The sequence below is a fragment of the Leiobunum rupestre genome, chromosome 5 (assembly GCF_980474605.1).
Source record: "Leiobunum rupestre chromosome 5, qqLeiRupe1.1.hap1, whole genome shotgun sequence".
NCBI lineage: Eukaryota > Metazoa > Arthropoda > Arachnida > Opiliones > Sclerosomatidae > Leiobunum > Leiobunum rupestre.
Window position 1 is genome coordinate 23,357,918 of NC_143388.1, and position 15,368 is coordinate 23,373,285.

Sequence of the window (15,368 nt, forward strand, 5' to 3'; positions counted from 1 at the left end):
AGCTAAACAAACTAAATTAGCTAGAGCACTGTGAAAAACTAGGCCTTTTAATATTTTTTATTAATTTCATGAGACTGCAGAAATAAAACCCCGATGTCGTAATACTATAGAAAACATATAAAAGGACCAGCAACTCTAGGTTTTACACGGTTTTATAATGTATCTCCCTTAGAGCATGCACGATTTACGAACCTTGATGTATCTCGAGGTTCTAAACCTAGATGTTTGTAAGGGCTACTTCCGGTCAATGGATATTTCAATAAATGAGACTTAGGTCATATCATATCCGAAAGTTAATACCAAAAGTGGATATGTTTTATATCCACTTTTGTTAATACACGTAAATTAACCCGAAACAATCAATCACCCAAGCTGCTATTCCTCTTGTACATTTTTTATGATAATCCGCAACCATTGGGATTCATTGCTACGTTTAGTCGCTTCATGTTTGTGGAGCGAACTGTTGAGATTTTTTGGGTGTTGTCCTTCAGTCGGTCTGAGGCTTCTTATTCTAGTATAAATTTCTCTGTTTGAGGTAAGTACTATATTTCAATTTTTGTAAGGCCCATGTAGAATAGCTCAAGAACTACTTTGATATTTATCTTTAACTATTTTGAAACAACAAACTTAAAACATGTTCATAAAACCCGGTATAGTACTTGACAATTTCTAGGCCTTAGTTTCGGTTTACAGTAAAGAGCCTTGGCAAGGAATAGTCCTAACCTCTACCTCAATTGGCTTCTCAGGGGCCACATCACATCGGACATTTTTGTAGAAGGTACCACTTCCGCAAAAACTTAAAGTTAATTTTAAATGATTAATTTTACCTAATAAATACATTTTGTATGTAGTTTTATCTTATCATTCCTTTTTCAGCTTTAACAAATTTGACCACACCCTTGTTTTAGTTTGTCACGTTAATAAATTTATATTGCTGGATAAATTGGATCAATTTAAATGACCGAGGGAAATTGAAATGACCTTAATTATATAAATGCTCGTGGGCTTACATAATGAAGTAATGGTTAGTCCTAATTTCTGGTTTTTCTATTTTGGGTGTAGTAGACTAAGGCGGGTTGCCTATATCCAGTGATCATGGATAACATGCAACCAAGGGAGATTAAGGTTCTGGATAGTGTGGAAGACATCCAGAAGCGCCGTGATGAAGTATTGGGGCGCTATGCCGATTTTAAAGTTGAGGCTAAGGCCAAAAGGGACATGTTGGAAGACTCCAGACGCTTCCAATATTTCAAAAGAGATGCTGATGAACTTGAATCATGGATTAATGAAAAACTACAAGCAGCTTCAGATGAGAGCTACAAAGATCCCACTAATTTGCAGGTAAATTTTCCAGTAATAAGCCGTGTTTGTTTAGAGTATTAATAGTTACTTTTTGCTCTTTTAGGCTAAAATACAAAAGCACCAAGCTTTTGAAGCAGAAGTAGCTGCCCATAGCAATGCAATTGTTGTTTTAGACAACACTGGAATGGAAATGATCAGCCGAGAGCATTATGCATCCGATGTTATAAAAGTAAGGGTTTGATTTTTCAAATTTATTACTCTGACGTCTAAAGCTTCATTTTGATATTTAGTTCCGTTTGGAAGAGCTGCACCGTTTATGGGAGCTACTTTTAACAAAACTGGCAGACAAAGGATTAAAATTGCAACAAGCTCTAGTGCTCGTCCAATTTTTAAGACAGTGTGATGAAGTCATGTTCTGGATCAACGATAAAGAAGCTTTTGTAACTACTGATGAGTTTGGTCAAGATTTAGAACATGTGGAAGTACTGCAGAGAAAATTTGATGAATTTCAAAAGGTAAAGTTTGATTTCAGGTATTTCTTAGAACAAATTGTTAATTAAAGGTTTGATCTTAAATTCAGGACATGGCTAGCCAAGAATTTAGGGTTCAAGAAGTCAATGAACAAGCTGATAAGCTTTCCAATGAAGGACACCCTGAAAAAGATACGATTATTCGACGAAAAGAGGAACTAAACGAAGCCTGGCAAAGATTGAAGGCTCTAACATTGCTGAGACAAAATAAACTTTTTGGTGCTCATGAAATCCAAAGATTTAATCGGTAGGTCTTAAATTTAAACTTAATTGTGAAATAGTTAAGAGTGAATGCTGAAAGTGAAATATATTTATTTAACAGTGATGCTGATGAAACAATTGCTTGGATTACTGAAAAGGACGTTGTTCTTTCATCAGATGATTATGGGCGTGATCTAGTGAGTGTTCAAACACTGCAGCGCAAACATGAAGGAATTGAAAGAGATTTGGCGGCTTTGGAAGACAAAGTTATAACTATCGGCCAAGAATCTCAACGCCTCTGCTCTACACACGAAGATCATGGTGACCAAATCAGAATGAAGAACAATGAGATCGTAGCCAACTGGGATCGTTTGAAATCCAAGGCTCAAGAGAGAAGACGACGCCTGGATGAATCATACATGCTACACCGATTCTTGGCTGATTATCGTGATCTGATTTCTTGGATTCATGATATGAAGACCATAATTGCAGCCGATGAGCTTGCTAAAGATGTTGCTGGAGCTGAAGCACTTTTGGAAAGACATCAAGAACATAGGGTTTGTTTATTGTGATTTTTTTTAGGAAAATTTTTTTTATTGGTTAAATTTGGTTTTATTAGGGTGAAATTGATGCCAGGGAAGATAGTTTTAAAGCTACCGCCGAAGCCGGACAGTTACTCTTGGATCAAGATCACTACGCTATTGAAGAAGTGAAAGACAAGCTTGTCTCCTTGGCCAATGAAAAACAATCTCTACTCAGTTTATGGGAAGAACGTCGAATTCTATACGAACAATGTATGGACTTACAGCTATTCTATCGTGATACTGAGCAAGCAGATACGTGGATGGCCAAACAGGAAGCATTCTTATCAAATGATGATATGGGTGAGTCCTTAGACTCGGTGGAAGCATTGATTAAGAAACACGAAGACTTTGAGAAGTCCTTGGCTGCCCAGGAGGAAAAAATAAAGGCGCTCGATGAGTTTGCAACAAAACTGATAGAAGGACAGCATTACGCAGCTGATGATGTCGCTCAACGTAGAGCCCTGGTAAGGATTTGTATTTTTTAGTTATATCATTTGTTTTAAGTTTTTCATTTAATAGCTTTTGGAGCGTCGTGAAGCTTTACAAGAAAAATCTCGTATTCGACGCGCAATTTTGGAAGATTCGTATAAGTTCCAACAATTCGAAAGAGATTGTGATGAAACCAAAGGCTGGATTAGTGAGAAATTGAAAACAGCAACTGATGAAAGCTACTTGGATCCCACAAATTTGAATGGCAAAGTTCAAAAACATCAGAACTTTGAGCAAGAGCTAAATGCTAACAAGAGTCGAGTTGAAGAAATCACCAGCACGGCTCAGGAACTTATTGATGCAGATCACTACGCTTCTGATGTCATCAATAAACGCATGTCGGAGATTGTAACTTTGTGGCAGTCACTTGTCGCTGCAACCGAGCTGAAAGGAGCTAAATTGTCCGATGCGGCTGCCCAACAACAGTTTAACAGAGGTGTTGAAGACATAGAAATCTGGCTTACTGAAATAGAAGCTGCCTTACTTTCTGAAGATTATGGAAAGGATTTGACTAGTGTTCAAAATTTGTTGAAGAAACATGCCTTATTGGAAGCTGATATCGCTTCTCATCAGGATCGAATTGACGGAGCTGTAATCCAAGCAACTCAGTTCATTGAAAACGGTCACTTTGACTCCGATAATATTCAGATGAAGCAGGGTGCCATGGTTCAGCGTTACAACGCCCTCCATGCCCCACTTGCAGCTCGAAGACAGCGCCTAAATGATTCTCTTCGTGTTCAGCAACTTTTCCGAGATGTTGAGGATGAAGAAGCCTGGATTAGAGAAAAGGAACCTATTGCTGCCTCAACCAATAGAGGCCGTGATCTTATTGGTGTTCAGAATCTGATAAAGAAACACCAAGCTGTATTGGCAGAAATTAACAACCACGAACATCGTATTAGAGCTGTTTGTCAAGTTGGAGAAGAAATGCTGAGTGAAAAACACTTTGCCTCAGAAGAAATCCAACGAAGAGTCCAAAGTTTAAGCGAGCATTGGCAACAGTTGAAAGACAAAGCCTTGCAAAGAAAACAAGATTTGGAAGACTCTCTCCAAGCTCATCAATATTTTGCTGATGCCAATGAAGCCGAGTCGTGGATGAAGGAAAAGGAACCAATCGTTGGTAGTCAAGAGTTTGGAAAAGATGAGGATTCTGCCGAAGTATGATTAATTTATGATAAACTATTTTGGAATTATGTTAATTTTTTTGCGTTGTAGGCCTTGTTGAAGAAACACGAAGCTTTAAATTCTGATATGGAAGCCTTTGGAAACACAATAATGTCTCTGCGGGAACAGGCCCAGTCTTGCCGCGTAAGTATATGTGCATTTTACAAATCTCGTTTCAGTCTTACCTCATATTAAAAATTTTATACCTTTAGCAACAAGAAACACCCGTTATAGACCAAGCTGGTAAAGAGTGTGTCGTTGCTTTGTACGATTACCAAGAAAAATCTCCTCGCGAAGTGTCAATGAAGAAAGGAGACAATTTGACCCTGCTTAATAGCAACAACAAAGATTGGTGGAAAGTAGAAGTGAATGATCGTCAAGGTTTCGTTCCGGCTGTCTACGTGAAGAAAGTTGAAGCTGGACTCTCAGCTAGCCAGCAACATTTGGCAGACTCTAACAACATCTCGGCCAGACAAAGCCAGATCGAAGGCCAATATGAAAACCTATTAGGACTTGGCACAGAAAGGAAGAACAAACTTGGTGAATCTTGCAAGGCCTATCAACTTGTCCGTGAAGCGGCTGACCTTCAACAATGGATCCGGGACAAAGAGCAAGTAGCCCAAGTGCAAGAAGTCGGCGAGGATTTAGAGCAAGTTGAGGTCTTGCAAAAGAAATTTGATGATTTCATGGGAGATTTGCGAGCCAATGAAGTTAGGTTGGCCGAGATGAATGAAATTGCAACGCAGCTGGCTGGATTAGGGCAAACTGAAGCAGCTATTAAGATTCAAACCCAAGTTGATGTAAAGCTAATTTTTAATATTTTTTTTAACTTTTAGTGTAAAATAACCATTTTCTCTAGGAATTAAATCAAAAATGGCAACACTTGAACCAAGTCACAGCTGAAAGAGCTACTCAGTTGGGTTCCGCACATGAAGTTCAAAGATTCCATCGGGATGTGGATGAGACTAAAGACTGGATTCAAGAGAAAGATGAAGCACTCAATAACGATGACTATGGCCATGATCTAAGAAGCGTTCAAACCTTACAAAGGAAGCATGAGGGTTTGGAAAGAGACCTTGCTGCTCTTGGAGATAGGGTCAGTTATTAGTAGTGGTGTGCGAGTACTCGAAAATTGCGAGTACTCGTTATCGAGTCCGAGTCCGAGTACTCGGACTCGGACTCGGAATACGTAATTTTATTACTCGCACGGGTACCCGATTCCCACGAAAAGGGTACATAATTACTCGAAGCGGACTCGAGTAAATAGATAATTTGAAAATTACCCGGCGAGTCTAATATTACTCGGTGAGTCCATTATTACTCGGCGAGTCCATTATTATTGGGCAAGATTATTTAAACAGCGGCAAATAAATTTCAGACGAATTGGCCACGATAACATAGGACTCGAATTGAACTCGATAAAAATTAGGACTCGAATTGGACTTGTTAAAAACATTCCGGACTCGTATTGGACTCGAAAGCTTTAAACCTAATTCTTTAGGACTCGAGGACTCGATCAAGTCCTTAATATTTGGACTCGAGGACTCGCGAGTCCAAGTTTCTAAGACTCGAGACTCGACTCGAATTTCCAAAAACAGGACTCGCACACCCTTAGTTATTAGTCAATAATTTAGTTGTATATTTATCTGACTTTTTTATATTGTAGATCCGTACATTGGATGAGACTGCAAACAGACTGATGCATACCCACCCTGAAGCTGGAGATACCATTTACACCAAACAACGAGAGATCAACGAAGAATGGACTCAACTTACCGCCAAAGCTAATGCCAGACGAGAAAAACTTTTGGATTCTCATGATTTGCAACGATTTTTGGCTGATTATAGGTATGTTTGTCACAATTTAAGTGTAATTATCGGTATCTTTATTTTTATTTCATTTTCTAGAGATCTGATGTCTTGGATCAACAGTATGATGACTTTGGTATCTTCGGATGAGTTAGCCTCTGATGTAACTGGTGCTGAAGCTTTGTTAGAAAGACATCAGGTAAAAAGATTATCTTCTGTTTCCTATATCACGAAAATGGTGTTACAGCTGATAGTTAAAGGGCAACGCAAATGGCCATGCAGGGGTTTAAATTATCTAGTAGATAAAAAGAACGACTGCGCATGCACTATTTGCCATAGCCTTTCCCGCTGTATAAAAGCGGAACCATATTTCCCTCGTTTATTTTGTATAAATGCGCCTCTCGCAGTTTTTATGCGGTAAAATCCATGCATTCTTTAATCGCGATAATAGGCGAGGAAAGTGAAGTTTTCAAGTTTTCCGACAAATTGGATCCTTTGTACTAAAACCACGTAGGGTAATTATTCGAAAGAAATATTCTGTCGGGGTATATTGACTGGGAACTGGATATAGGGCCAAGTGTGTGAGGTTAGTGGCCTTATGTTTCAACTGAACTCCATAATTGTAAAAATTTATTTGGCTAAATTTTTTTCCAAACATTGTTAAACTGAAAATATCAACATCAAACTCTCGGAAACTAACTCTCCTCTTTTCTCCATGATAAATAAATTAAACTAAGCCAAAAATCCGGGGTTCGTTGGGGGTGAGCTAAGAAAATTAAAATTGCACCACATGGTTACACCCAGGAGAATAATGTTTTTGGGCGGTATAATATCCTCCTTGGAAAACCAACTTACAACTTGTATAAGAAAACATAGTTCCAAATTAAGCCCCCCCTCTCTATATGTCCACTTGCATTGCCCTTGAAGGAGGTGCCCGAACTTGCGTTATGTATGTGTAGAGGAAAGCACTATTTAGTTTTTGAATCATTTTATGTTTTTGATTTGTGTTATATTAAGGGTTATGAAAGAAATTATTTTAAAATATTTGCCTTTTTTTTTGACTTGGTTACAACAAATATATTATTATTGATTGCTTACATTTTTTTTGCTAAAAGGCAATATTTAAAATTTGCTTACTTTTTTAAGATTTAGCAGTACGTGAATGTAAACAAATGTAAAAATCTTAAATCTATAATGTCTTGCTATTTTCCAAAAGTATTACAGTACTCTTTAGGAAAAAAATTATTGGTAGCTCGGCTGTAAGTTTTGATTTTGTGCAGACAAGCTAGTTGTGGAGTAACTTGCCCGCTAGCGTGGTTTTGACTTGTAAAATATATTAAGCTTATGGAGTATTGATCATGGATTTATGATAAAATTTATTGCATCCGAACCCTAAATTATTCAAAACTGACGAGACTTTACCAAATTTCAATTTCATTCTAATATGATTGTTTACATTCGTGTGACTCTCAGATCATTTTTTTTTCTGCAATTTCAAACCATTTCTTACACAATTTGTTTTCAGAGATAACAACCCTTAACATAAATTATTTGGTTTATTACATTCAGATGCCTGGTTTTAGGGTTTTATTTTTCTTTTTATTTATAGAACTACCGCTATGAGATAGATGTTCACTATGGCATACCGCAGGTACTCTAGGAAACCCCAGATTGCCCATATAGAGCGCTCCTCTAAACAAAAATTGATTGCATTCACCATGTTCTATTTGTTTATTGTCATATAATTAACTCCCCAGAAAATTTGTGAATTTGTGATTAAATTGTTTAAATGTTGCAGGCGCGCATGCAAATCCCAATTTTTTAAAAGTTATATTTGCCTTTTAACCTGTCAAAAGTTTATGGTTTAGTTATGAATTATTGGCTTTAATAAAACTGCAAATTTTCTTTAGGAAAGAGAAATCTGCTTTTGGTGGGTAGCTGCAAACAGCATGATTTATATTTAACTTTGCGCTGAATTCTACTCTATTAAGGCTTATTTTTCCCTAGTAGTTTTAGGCTGGGGCTCAATAACAAGATGTCGCTTTTCATATTTAGTAAATCTAGATGTGAAGTGAAACCTCGTGTTTTGAGGTTTCTCTAACTTTCCAATTAGTTGGAGAGTTTTTAATATTTTTGTTTTAATGTATTGTGTTAATATTTTCATTCATTTTCCAGGTTGGTATTTTTGTTTTCAAAAATCTTTTCAGTGTTATTAATAATTTCGCTTATTCTTACATTGCGCTTAATGTTTTTCAAACTTAAGTAGATTTAATATCTTTAGTGAAGATTGCATGAAGTGTCACATTGTGTTTTTGTACTTTCTAATATTGATATTGTGCGATATAGGAACACCGAACTGAAATTGATGCTAGAGCTGGTACATTCCAAGCATTTGAGATGTTTGGACAGCAATTGCTGCAGAGTGGTCATTACGCTAGTGTTGAAGTTCAGGAAAGACTTGAAAAGATGAATGATGCCAGGCAAGAACTTGAAAAGTAAGTGTAGAATAATTTTAATTTATATTTATAATAATAACAATCATTCTAATCAAATCTATTTCAGAGCCTGGATTGCGAGAAGGATGAAATTGGACCAATGCCTAGAACTTCAGTTGTTCTATCGTGATTGTGAACAAGCTGAAAATTGGATGGCGAGCCGTGAAGCTTTCTTAGGCTCTGATGACATGGGTGGTGATAATGTTGAAGCCCTCATCAAGAAACACGAAGATTTTGACAAAGCTATCAACGCTCAAGAAGAAAAAATTTCCACCCTTTCCTCACTGGCTGATCAACTAGTTGCGGCGGATCATTACGCCACTGATCCAATAATTGAAAAGAAGGAGCAAGTACTGGATCGATGGGCTCATCTTAAAGAAGCCTTAATTGAGAAACGTTCTAAGTTGGGTGAATCGCAAACCTTGCAGCAATTCAGCCGTGATGCTGATGAAATTGAAAACTGGATCGCTGAAAAGTTGCAAATGGCCATGGATGAGTCTTACAAAGATCCCTCTAACATTCAAAGCAAACATCAAAAACATCAGGCTTTTGAAGCTGAATTGGCTGCTAATGCTGATCGTATACATTCAGTGTTGTCTATGGGACAGAATTTGATCGATCAGACCAAATGTGCTGGGTCTGAACCTGCTGTTCAAACCAGATTAGGCTCTATTGCAGAGCAATGGGAGTACCTGACTCAAAAATCATCAGAAAAGAGCTTGAAGTTGAAGGAAGCTAATAAACAGAGGACATTTAATGCCGCAGTGAAGGATATTGATTTCTGGCTTGGGGAGGTAAGCATTAGAAGTCTCACAGAGTTAAGACTTCTGCTTGGTGACATAGCTGACAATTTCTATTTATATTAGGTGGAATCCTTGTTAAAATCTGAGGATCAAGGCAAAGATCTTGCCTCGGTTCAAAATTTAATCAAAAAACATCAATTGGTAGAAGCAGATGTCACTGCCCATGAAGATAGAGTTAGAGACATGAACAATCTCGCTGAGTCTTTAGTTGATGCTGGCCAATTTGACACTGTTACAATCCAAGAAAAGAGAACGTCAATTGTTGAACGCTATGAACGAGTTAAAACATTGGCAACTTATAGAAGAACACGTTTGAACGAAGCCAATACCCTCCATCAATTTTTCAGAGACATTGCTGATGAAGAATCATGGATAAAGTTAGTGATGACATCATTTAACTCTTTTTTTTTTGCCCTATTTTCCATTCCTAAATTCATAATTTCAAACACAGGGAAAAGAAACTTCTTGTCAGCTCTGATGATTATGGCCGTGATTTGACTGGAGTTCAAAATCTACGGAAAAAACACAAAAGATTTGAAGCTGAACTTGCCTCTCACGAACCAGCTATTCAGTCTGTTCAGGAAGCAGCTCAAAAACTAATGGCAGAGTCTAACTTGGGTGTTCCTGAAATTGAACAGCGTTTGAATGCTTTAGAAATGTCGTGGCAGGAACTGAAGAAGATGGCCAGTGACCGAGGCAATAAGTTGGATGAGTCACTGACTTATCAGCAGTTCTTGGCTAAGGTAGAGGAAGAAGAAGCCTGGATTTCTGAAAAGCAACAATTGCTAGCTGTTGAAGATTACGGGGACACTATGGCTGCTGTTCAAGGACTGTTGAAGAAGCACGAAGCTTTTGAGGCTGATTTGGCTGTACATCGTGAACGTGGTGCTGACATAACTTCAGCGGGACAAGCCCTAATTACTGAAGGAAATCATCACGCAGAATCAATTAGCCAAAGACTTGGCAATCTTCAAAATCGTTTGGATTCGCTGGAAACAAGTGCAAACAGACGTAAAGGAAAGCTGAAGGACAACTCAGCATACCTTCAATTCATGTGGAAGGCTGATGTCGTTGAAAGCTGGATTGGTATAATTTTAATTTGCTTTTGAAATTCAAATATTGTTATTTAAAAATTTCTCATTACAGCTGACAAAGAAGTTCATGTTCGATCCGAGGACTATGGCAGAGATTTATCATCAGTTCAAACTCTACTTACGAAACAAGTAAATCTAATTTTACCGAAAAATCATTTATTGATGTATGTGTAATATGATTTGAAAATGCAGGAAACATTTGATGCTGGATTAGCCGCTTTTGAGCAAGAAGGTATCCAAAGCATTACCCAATTGAAAGACCAACTAGTGGCTGCGAATCACGATCAAACGCAAGCTATTGTTAAGAGACACAATGATGTTATGGAAAGATGGCATAATCTACTTGGAGCATCTGAAGCTAGGAAACAACGCCTTATTAGAATGCAGGAACAGTTTAAACAGGTGAATGAATATCTATGATAGTTATTTAAGTGATTTAAAAGATTTAACATGAAGCATTTATGTTATATTTCAAATTTAGATCGAAGATCTGTTCCTCATGTTCGCGAAAAAAGCTTCAGCCTTTAACAGTTGGTTCGAAAATGCAGAGGAAGATCTCACAGATCCCGTTCGATGCAATTCCATAGAAGAAATTCGAGCGCTAAGAGAAGCACACGCCCAATTCCAAGCGTCTTTAAGCTCTGCCCAGGCAGATTTTGAGGCATTAGCTAATTTAGACCGTCAAATCAAAAGCTTCAATGTTGGTGCTAATCCATACACTTGGTTCACCATGGAAGCTTTGGAAGACACTTGGCGAAATCTGCAAAAAATCATTCAAGAAAGGGACATTGAATTAGCCAAAGAAGCCCAGAGGCAGGAAGAGAATGACCGGCTAAGGAGAGAATTTGCGAAACACGCCAATGCATTCCATCAATGGTTAACGGAAACTAGGCATGTATTTTATTTGGTTTTTATATATATTTGTTTTTAAAGAAACCAATTTTAGATCTATTCAGGTTTTTTTGTAGGCCTTTTCGAGCCTCTTAGTGACAGGCCGTCCCAAAACAAAAGTTTTCTGTGTATAGTTATTTGTTGGTAGTTTTTAGTTTCCTATTTAGTTTTTAGTTTGTTATTTAGTTTTTAGTTTTGCGCTTAACTGACGTAGATAGAAGTAGGCTTAAGCTCTTAGTTAATAGTAGATTTTTAATTTTGTGACCTTTGTTGTTTTTTCATTGTCTTCATTATAATTTTCTTGTAAAAATCAACATCCGAATTCACCACATAAAGGATGTGGCTCCTAGATGGGTTAATATTACATTTTATTTTTTGTTCCTTATTCCTTGCTTTACCTATAACCCAATTTTTAAGCATGTGCGAGTACCCGATTTTAATCGAGTACTCGATCGAGTATCGAGTCGGGTACTCGACTCGATACCCGAAAATCGTTATTAAAAAAACCCGAAAAAGTTTCGGGTCTAAACTCAAAGCATAGCCTTAGATTTCCGGGTACCCGATAGGCCAATTTTTGCAAAGGCCCTACCCGCGAGTTTTCGGCGGGATTTTCGAAAAAAAAACCCGTTACGTTTTATGGATTTTTTCCCAAAAAAGAACATCTTTTTGGGTTGGCCTTAAACCCTCTAATTGGTCGAAGAGTCAGAATAAATTCTTAGGTTCTTCCTGATTGGATATTGTTTTAAAAGCAAGTAAAGGTACAAAATGAAACTGAAATTAAAAGCCTAACCATAACTTAAAGTTCCCTCACCTCCCATTACTTTTTGGTAGCTTGTTAATCACTAGTCACGAACCTTTTGTAGGTGGTTTAATTTTAGTTTGGAAAGTTAGGCTCAGTAGTGTAGTATATTTAAAAGCTTTAAATATGACTCAGTGTTAATTCACCCGTTTTGAAAGTTAACTTTGTTTTTTCCTAATAAAATGTAGAACTGAATACTCGAACCATAATTTTTAGCTAAGCATAATTATTCGAGTACTCGAAGTTACTCAAGTACCCGAGGTTACTCGAGTACTCGAAACCCCTTTTTTAATCTAAGCCTAAATACTCGAAAACCCGATAAAATTTAGATACTCGACTAGATACTCGAAAAGCAAAATTTTTGATACCCGATACTCGACCCGAAAACCCAAAATAAATATTCGCACATGCTTACCAATTTTATTTTATTTTTTTAGGCTTTGCATGTTTTTGTGCCTATAATTTTGCTTTATTTTTATGGGTATCGTTTAAAAAAATTCTGCCGCCCTTCTAAAACACCGTTATTTGCTATTTTCACTTATATAAACTGGTTTTTTGAGTTATAAAAAATTTTACTTTAGTTTTTAAGAAAGAAGTAATATTTAAATGTTCAATCACTTTTAAAGGCCAGGATTTGTCTTCACTAATTACTACATTGCTTTTACCCATACGCTTTCCGCAATACAAAAACTGTCATGGGTTGTTTTACTACCCAACTAACACTGCTTTATTGAGTGTTGATAATCAAATTAGAATTATTTGATGTGTAATCTTAAGATTTTATATACAAGGTCTTCCATGATGGAAGGTTCAGGAACTTTAGAAGCCCAGTTAGAAGCAACTAAGGTAGGTATTAATTAATATTACAAAATCTTGTTCCTATATTGCTTCATCTTGCGTAAAATAGAGGAAAGCCGGTGATGTAAGGGAAAAGAGAGTTGATTTGAAGAAAATAGAAGATTTAGGTGCCCTGTTAGAAGAACATTTAATATTGGATAATCGGTATACAGAACATAGCACGGTTGGTTTGGCGCAACAGTGGGATCAGCTTGACCAACTCGGAATGAGAATGCAGCACAATTTGGAACAGCAAATTCAAGCCCGAAACCAAAGTGGGGTCTCCGAGGATGCCCTCAAAGAGTTCAGCATGATGTTCAAGTATGTTTGAACTCTAGAAAAGGCTTATGCGTATTGCAAACTAAAATTTTACCATCATACTTGATAACCTTTAGGCACTTTGACAAGGACAAGAGTGGCCGCCTTAACCATCAAGAATTCAAGAGCTGTTTAAGAGCTTTAGGTTACGATTTACCGATGGTAGAAGAAGGGCAACCAGACCCAGAGTTTGAGGCAATATTAGATATTGTTGACCCCAATCGAGATGGCTATGTGTCTCTGCAAGAATATATGGCCTTCATGATCTCCAGGGAAACCGAGAATGTACGTTCTAGCGAGGAAATCGAAAATGCTTTCCGAGCGATCACTTCCGGAGATCGACCTTACGTCACTGCTGATGAGCTTTACGCCGTAAGTTTAACATCTTATTAATTTATATTAATAAAATGAAACTTCTTGAATCATTTGAATTTAATACTGATTTCTTTTGTACAGAACTTAACGAAAGAAATGGCGGATTATTGTGTAATGAGAATGAAACCTTATAACGATCCTAAAACTGGGCGGAGCATCACTGGAGCATACGATTACATTGACTTCACTCACATGCTCTTCCAAAATTAAGCTTATTTTTACTTAAGAGAGTCACACAAATGAATTTCGATATAAAATTTATCCAAAGTATAAAATTTTTATTTACCAATCGGAATGTAATGAAGCAGCTTTTTAGTCACTTTTAAATGTTTAAATGTGAAAGGGCTTTTGAAATACACTTGAATAGCTACGATAACGAGCTTCGAAGAACTTTTTAGCCGTTATTTCTACCCCATAATATGTATTGCCACTGCCATATTTTAGTTTCAACTTTATCAAATCCCATTATTTACGAATTTATTTTAAAATATTTGATCCTAAACAAACTGAGCTTTTATTTAAATCATACATTGGTATACACCAGTTAAGAGGGTTGGTTAAAATTGCAAAATGCTTTACAAATGTCAGGGAAAAGTCCCTGATTTAGCAAATGGACTATAAATAAATATAAGGGACTCGTAAATTAGTTTTGAGTAATATACATGCTACCTTCAAGTAAATTGCTTTAAAAATTACATTTTAATACTATTTTCAAATAACTTTGAAACAAAATTGTGCATTTGTAATCAAATCTTACAATTTGATTAAGTTTTAGGAATAATTTAATTTTCTGTTTCTAGAGCGGATATTATTTTAGTTTTCTTTCGGTATGCATGTATATATTATTCAAGTTATGATTTTGGAAGGTATTAGAGAATTCATTTCATATTCTGGTACAGATATGTGCGGTTTAATGTAGCTATATCCTATTATTTTATTGAAATAAAATTTATCGTGCTATAACTTGGCATTAACGGCTTGTTTTATTATATATGTAATAAGCACCAGAAATCGTTTCCTATATTTGACTGATCTCAGGAGTAAAAAGGGGGAGTAGGCATTTGTAGCTTTGGTCAGTGCCAGCTAGGAGCAACAAACACAAGGAGAACACAGCTAGCCTTTAAACACGCCAAAGCAGTGTTGTGTACAAATTTCATTGGACTAGCCTTTACCCTTTACGCTGAACGTTTTACGAAAAGGGGCGAAAGACTATTTCTGAATTTTCCCCTTCAGACGGCAGCAGGTGCTTAAGCGTCTAGCCAATGAAAACTGTACACAAGAAAATGCACGACTTTTGACGGGTTGTTCTCCTTGCGTGGGGTGCTGTGTTTGTTGCTCCTAGGTGCCAGTCAGCATGTGATCCACAAAAAAATATAATATTTGTATTTAGCCAATCATAGAACACTTGGAGCGGTGCCTACGTTATTATAAACTGTTACAACCTATGGAAAGAAACATTTGTGCTCGGATTTGTGGTGGTTAATTTATAATTTTGGCAATGAACAAAAGCACAACTTTTAACCATTTTGAAAAAACAAAACAATTTCGCGTAAAAGTAACCATCAAACTTTTTTCGTCTAGTTAGGCTTAACTTGAGGGGGGACAGAATAACAAAAAGCGGGGATTGGTTCACACAGCAACAAGACCTTCACACCAGGCGCACAGTTAGAAAAATTA

General features: G+C 36.9%; 1 protein-coding gene across 5 annotated transcripts; it reads left to right on the forward strand.

Annotated features, from left to right (window-relative positions):
• Window positions 1-385: 385 nt before the first annotated feature.
• On the forward strand, window positions 386-14,629 carry alpha-Spec (alpha spectrin). Of its 5 annotated transcripts, none has more exons than XM_090174940.1 (26): window positions 386-535; window positions 1,063-1,341; window positions 1,406-1,531; window positions 1,593-1,817; window positions 1,883-2,079; window positions 2,155-2,590; window positions 2,653-3,081; window positions 3,137-4,264; window positions 4,322-4,414; window positions 4,483-5,070; window positions 5,130-5,366; window positions 5,937-6,118; window positions 6,179-6,278; window positions 7,689-7,730; window positions 8,426-8,574; window positions 8,642-9,368; window positions 9,441-9,754; window positions 9,829-10,463; window positions 10,524-10,600; window positions 10,664-10,873; window positions 10,953-11,362; window positions 11,699-11,716; window positions 12,953-13,007; window positions 13,069-13,319; window positions 13,394-13,688; window positions 13,773-14,629. In XM_090174940.1, the coding sequence occupies exons 2-26, from the start codon at window positions 1,096-1,098 to the stop codon at window positions 13,899-13,901; spliced, it is 7,299 nt and encodes a 2,432-aa protein (XP_090031066.1). In that variant the 5' UTR covers window positions 386-535; window positions 1,063-1,095; the 3' UTR covers window positions 13,902-14,629. The 5 variants fall into 5 exon arrangements, with proteins under 5 accessions (XP_090031066.1, XP_090031068.1, XP_090031070.1 ...); XM_090174941.1 differs by lacking the exon at window positions 386-535 and adding an exon at window positions 600-778; XM_090174942.1 differs by lacking the exon at window positions 11,699-11,716.
• Window positions 14,630-15,368: the final 739 nt, after the last annotated feature.